The 6,536-nt window shown below is 43.1% G+C and overlaps 1 protein-coding gene across 1 annotated transcript in view; it reads left to right on the top strand.

The window, feature by feature from the left end:
• Window positions 1-6,329: 6,329 nt before the first annotated feature.
• LOC119299633 (glycine-rich cell wall structural protein 1.8-like) overlaps window positions 6,330-6,536 on the top strand; it is a 4,969-nt gene continuing 4,762 nt past the window's right edge. Inside the window, exon 1 of the mRNA XM_037576808.1 lies at window positions 6,330-6,533. Within this exon, the coding sequence (XP_037432705.1) occupies window positions 6,423-6,533 (111 nt within the window). The 5' untranslated portion in view covers window positions 6,330-6,422. The remainder of the gene's footprint in view (window positions 6,534-6,536) is intronic.

The raw sequence follows: 6,536 nt of genomic DNA, 5'->3' as shown, positions 1-6,536 counted from the left end.
GTTGGAACTTTTTGCACAATAAGATCTGATAAATTTTCTACAGTGTGGTAAATTTTCATAATTTTTGGAGCTAAAGAAGTATTGATACTCTTGCATTCTTTACAGACTGTACTGTTTTGGCAGATTGTTGTTATGTTTGCATTGTTTGCATATGTTTGCTTGTTTAATGATTCTATTTGAGGATAGGAGTATTAAATATGCAAAGATATTTAGTATGAATGTTGAATAATAATTTTAGTGATTTGTTACAGTAGATAATTATAAGGTTTTTGCATTGGTTTATACTAATTTATCTCACGAGTTCTTGTTGAGTTTTGCGTGGATGAAGTTTTTAAGATTTAGGGAAACCGTGATATAAAAGGAATTAAGGAGACACAAAAACTCAAGCTTGGGGATGCCCAAGGTATCCCAAGATAATATTCCAAGAAGTCTCAAGCATCTAAGCTTGGGGATGCCCCGGTAGGCATCCCACCTTTCTTCATCAATAATTATCGGTTAGTATCGGTTGATCCTAAGTTTTTCCTTCTTCACATGATGTGTAACATTCTTAGAATTTCATTTTATTTTGTTTTGCTTGCTGTTTTAATAAAATACTTAGATCTGAAACTTTTAAATAAGAGAGAGTCATCAATTAGCTACCCATTTACTTAACTGCTTGCATGATCTTCACTTATATATATTTTTGGAGTAGTTTGTCATTTACTCTCGTGCTTCACTTTTATCCTATGAGTAAATTGTTGAATAAATTGAATGTAATGAAGTTTAAATTATATGTTCATATCATGCCTAGTGGTAGCTTCAGATTGGGTTTAGAAAGTGAAATCTTTTGAAGTCTGACAATCACAATATTGGTCATATAAGCAATTCATGAATAATTAGTATAAGGAAGAGAACTTTCACATGCAAATACACTATCTTGGAAATCTTTTGTGATTGTGAGCCCCCATCAAAATATTATATGCCAAAATTATTGACGTTGGACAAGGAAGACAAGTAATGGTTTATGTTTGTTCATATTCACATAGAAGTTATATTGTCATAGATCCTTCAACATGTGGTGCTTGCCCCCCATCCTTTCTAGCCAAAAATTCCGCACCAAGTAGAGATACTACTTGTGCATCCAAAAACCCTTAAACCCAAATCTTATTTTCAAGAGTCCACCATACCTACCTAAGGATTGAGCAAGATCCTTCAAGTAAGTTGTCATCGGTGCAATAACGCAATAAAAATGCTTCTAAAAGTGTTAGGTCATTTAGTGTAAGAGAAAATTGAGCGTTGTATGAACTTGTGATGGCAAAGAATAAAAGTGACAGACTGCATAATATAGGTTGCTATCATAAGGGGCAATATAACATGACGTTCTTTTGCACTAAGGGGTTGAGCATACAAACAAAAGCGCATGGCAACCTTTGCTTCCCTCTGCGAAGGGCCTACCTTTTACTTTTATGTATTTACTTTCATGCAAGAGTCAAAGTTTTTCTCTCTATTCCTTTTTATTTTTCTCTTTTGGCAAGCGTCATGTGGTGAGGAAAGATCTAGGCACATATACCCAGTTGGATATGGGTAGCATGAGTTATTATTGTTGACACCACCCTTGAGGTGAATACGTTGGGAGGCGAAATTTTAAGCCCCTATCTTTCTATGTGTCCGGTTGAAACGTTTTGCTCATGTGTATGCGGTGAGTGTTAGCAATCATAGAAGACTATATGATGGTTGAGTATGTGGAGCTCTTACTTAAACTCTGTTGAATAAGTTGAATTACAATTGCTTGGTGACTGGGAACATAGGTTGTTGAGTTTCAAGAGAATTCGTTGTTTGAATCTTAACATGTGAACTGGTTGCTACTTTAACATGAGAAGTTTTATAGGAAAGAATTGTTGTTATGATGCTAGTAAAAGTGATTGAAATTGTCATTGATCAAACTTGTGCACTTTGCTAGCATTCACACTTCATAAATTATTTCTTTTATCATTTACCTACTCGAGGACGAGTAGAAATTAAGCTTGGGGACGCTGATACGTCTCCAACGTATCTATAATTTATGAAGTATTCATGTTGTTGTATTATCATTCTTGGATGTTTTACAATCATTTTATAGCAACTTTATATCATTTTTTGGGACTAACCTATTGACCAAGTGCCCAGTGCCAGTTGCTGTTTTTTGCTTGTTTTTTACATCGCAGGAAATCAATATCAAACGGAGTCCAAACACCGTGAAGCCTTTTGTGGATTTTTTATGGACCAGAAGACATCCAGTGGGCCAGAGCAGCACCTGGGGGTGCCCCGAGGGGGATGCAACCCACTAGGGCGCGCCCGGGGGCCCAAGCGTGCCCAGGTGGGTTGTGCCCACCTCGGTGGCCTCCCGCACACCCTCTTCGCCCTATAAATTCCCAAATATTCCAAAAACCCTCAGGGTAACCCTAGATCAGAAGTTCCGCCGCTGCAAGGCTCTATAGCCACCGAAAACCAATCTAGACCCCGTTCTGGCACTTTGCCGGAGGGGGAAATCATCACCAGTGGCCATCTTCATCATCCGGGCGGCCACCACAATGAGGAGGGAGTAGTCCACCCTCGGGGTTGAGGGTTTGTACTAGTAGCTGTGTGTTTAATCTCTCTCTCTCTCTCTCTCACTCTCTCTCTCTCGTGTTCTTGAGATGTCATGATCTTGGTGTATCGCGAGCTTTGTTGATATAGTCGGATCATATGGTGTTTCCCCTCTCTATCTGGTTGTGATGAATTGAGTTTTTCCCTTTGAGATTTTGTTTTATCGGACTAAATACTTTTATGGATTTGAGAGCACTTGATATATGTCTTGCAAATGAATACTCGTGGTGACAACGGGGTATCATATTGATCAACTTGATATATGTTTTGGCACTCAACTCGCAGATTCTAGAGGTGACATTGGGGTAATCTATGCATAGGGGTTGATGCATGTTCTTGTCTTTGTTTCTCCGGTAGAATTCTTGGGGCACTCTTCGAAGTTCTTTGTGTTGGATTGAGTATTATGAATCTGAAATTATTTGGTGTTATTTTAGTACGAACTCCTGGATAGATCAATCGGAAAGAATAACTTCGAGGTGGTTTCGTACCCTACAAACGATTTCTTCTTATGTTCTCCGCTAGATAGGAACTTTGGAGTGATTCTTCATTGCACGCTGAGGGATGGTTATATGATCCAATTATATTAGCATTGTTGAGAGACTGCGCTAGCGAAAGTACGGACCCTAGGCCTCATTTTCAAGCATTGCAATACCATTTTTGTGCCCGTTTACTATTCTCTACCTTGCTATTTTTATTTATTCAGATTATAAAAATATATTTCTACCATCCATATCACACTTTTCTCACCATCTCTTCGCCAAACTAGTGCACTTATACAAATTTCCATTGTATTGGGTGCATTGGGGACACAAGAGATTTCTTGTATTTTACTGTAGGGTTGTTTGATAGAGACCATCTTCATCCTACGCCTCCACGGATTGATAAACCTTTAGGTCATCCACTTGAGGCCCAACATGTGTCTACAAGAATGAAGTTGCGTAGTAGACATCAGCTAGAAGAAGTTCGACTACTGCAACCGCGTTGTCAAACGCTTCCGCCTTCGGTCTACGAGGGTACGTGGACACACTCTCCCCCTCTCGTTGCTATGCATCTCCTAGATAGATCTTGCGTGAGCGTAGGATTTTTTTTGAAATTGCATGCTACGTTTCCCAACAACATGACTTTTAACCGATCCATACCTTCATGCCACACGCCCGTATCATCTGACAACTTCTTAATCTGATTTCTTCTCGTCCCGGTTGTTGCAGCATTATGAAAATAGGAAGTATTTTGGTCCCCATGCAAAAGCCAATTGACTCTACCTCTTTGCAACCAATAGATCTCCTCTTGATCCACTAGGTTATTCAAAATTAGTTGGATCTCTCTAAGCCTTGCCCAAGAATCCACTGAGTTCGCCCATGAACGAAGTTATTCAAGTTATTTTTTCAGTTTATTAATACGCCTCTCGGGGCTCTTTAAAACTTCATGTTCCCATTCATGAAGATCAACGTGGATGGTTTTAGCCGGGTCGCCGGGGGAAGGGCCTACCCCTACCAATTTGGCCCGGTCTGTGGCCAACCTTACCACCTCATTCACCGTTTCCTCCCGTAGTCATCGGGCTTCAAAGTGGCGAACACCTGCCTCTGTGACAAACTTTAGCTCTCATCACACTCAATATCTAGTATTAATGGCCGATGATCCGAGTGTATATGATTTGCGTTGGTGGCTCTCGCCAATGGCAATTTTTCCATCCATGTTGGGTTTACAACAACCTATCCAATCTTTCCCTATTTTCTCCTCTTTGCAAAGTATATCAATCTCCGTTATAACCAAGGTATTCCAACCCACAGTCAACTAGACATTCACGGAAAGCTTGCATCATGGAGTTAGGACGAGGTTACCACCCTCTTTTTTTATGCACACATTATCTCATTAAAACCACCATATATCAGCCAAGGGGGTGATCCTTTGCCATGAAGATCACACAAGAAATTCACCATATACCAGCCAATGGTACGATCCTTTGCCGTGAAGATCACACAAGAAATTCACCATATACCAGCCAAGGGTGTGATTCTTTGCCGGGAAGATCACACAAGAAATTCCATGAGAGGTGCCATTGGTCCCAGGTTGGGACCCCATAGAAACTTGTCAAACCACCAGTCAACCTCCTCGCCGGCTATGAATAAAACATCAATAAAGTTGGTCGATGACTAATTCAACACCACATCAAATTCTTGCATATAAAAAAGAACTAGGCCCCTGGGCCGACCATCACTTTCAGATAGGTGCATGAGATCAAACCCTAGCTTAATACAAAGATCATCTGCCTTAACTTCATCCAAGTGTAGACAGAAAAATAACTCTTGCTTTCACCCACTCTTGCATATCGAGAAGCTCTCGAATTGCGTGGATGAGAGAACATACCACAACAATTCCATGCTAAGGGCCTGTTCTGTAGCTCGCCAGCTCCCAGCTTCCGCAAATCTACGAGGGAAGCTGGCCCGAAAGGCCCAGCTCCAAGAAGCCAGCTTCCCGGATCGAAGCGGGGATCATGTACAAAAATGCGGAGAGGGTGTTTGGGCGATCCAGGAAACGGGGAAAACTAGAGTTGACATTATTTTCAAGGAGATGCCACCACTAAGTGACTCGAGGGGTTCACGTACCGGTTCGCTACTTCTATCTCGCCTCTACTAATGTGTTCGACTGGGCCTAAGCCATGTTACCTGTTGAGCCGGTTGGGCTTCAGCCCATCAAGGCAGATTGGCCTGCTGGAGCGTACGAGAAGCTGGAGCGATGAGCCGAACTATTTTTGACCGCTAGGGCTCCCATCGGAAGCTGGCGGTGGAAACGAGAAGTGGGATTCGAGGATTTGCAGGAGTTGAGGAGCTACTGAATAGACCCTAAGTGTTACATTGATCCGCGAACAATTCACCGAAGAAGAAAAAGCTCCAACCAAAAAGAATAAGAGCAACACAACACCTTACTACCTCACTAGATCCAACGCACACCCATCTAGGCTAAATCACAATCCTCCACACGCAACATCAAACCTCACAAAGACATGCTCAACTGGTTAAACACAAGGAAGCGGGAAAAAACAAATCTACTCTCGGCGCCTTGGTGCATAGGCGACAAGTAATCCGTAGTACAGAGGTAGAAACGAAACACGATAATGAAGGGCATCGTCCTTGGAAATCAACGCCGACAACCGTGCAGCCGCCTCCGAGACGGGCGACGGTGAATCGGCAAACCCTAGCCGCCTTAGGCCTTGTACAATGCAAGATGCTTAGAGGAGGTGTTTGGTAAAATAAACTGAGTTTTTCTCGAGCACCAATGCTTATCTCTATAGGAGGGGTGCTTAATTAAACATCTATATAGTATACAAATAAGCACTAGTTTTTAAAAAAACTGATTTATTTTACCAAGCATCGGCTAAGCATCTTGCATTGTACAAGGACTTGGAATCAGATTCGATAATAGTATTAGCATTTCCCTATAAAAAAACCTATCCTATATCTCTGTGAAAGTCGTATAGAAAATTCCATCCCTCAACTCCTCGAAGGCACCGGCCTTTCAGAGAGAGAGAGAGAGGGCCCAAAGATTTGTCAAGCCCACCCGTCCACTGCCAGCCCGCCACGTCCCACCGCCTGACCTCACCGGAACCATCCCGCGCTCACCGCGCGGGCCCCACCTGCCATCCTCTCCGGTCCTGACCCGGGACGAGGCGCACGCGCACACACCCTCCAAATCCAAATCCGAGCACCAGCCAGACCCAGTCTCCAGCTTATTTCGTTTCCCCCCTCCACCTCGGCGCGCTCCCACCAGATCCAGCCCCTAGGGTTTGCTCCGCCTCCCCCGCCCCCGCCGCCGCCGCCATGGATCCCGACGGGGACGGCTCCTTCCACCGGAAGGAGGCCATCTCCGCCGTGCAGGACGTCGACCAGTACTACGGCGACGACGACGACTACGACGACCTCTACAACGACGTC

Source organism: Triticum dicoccoides, chromosome 5A (assembly GCF_002162155.2).
Source record: "Triticum dicoccoides isolate Atlit2015 ecotype Zavitan chromosome 5A, WEW_v2.0, whole genome shotgun sequence".
Lineage (NCBI taxonomy): Eukaryota > Viridiplantae > Streptophyta > Magnoliopsida > Poales > Poaceae > Triticum > Triticum dicoccoides.
This window is presented reverse-complemented; position numbering and strand designations above follow the sequence as displayed.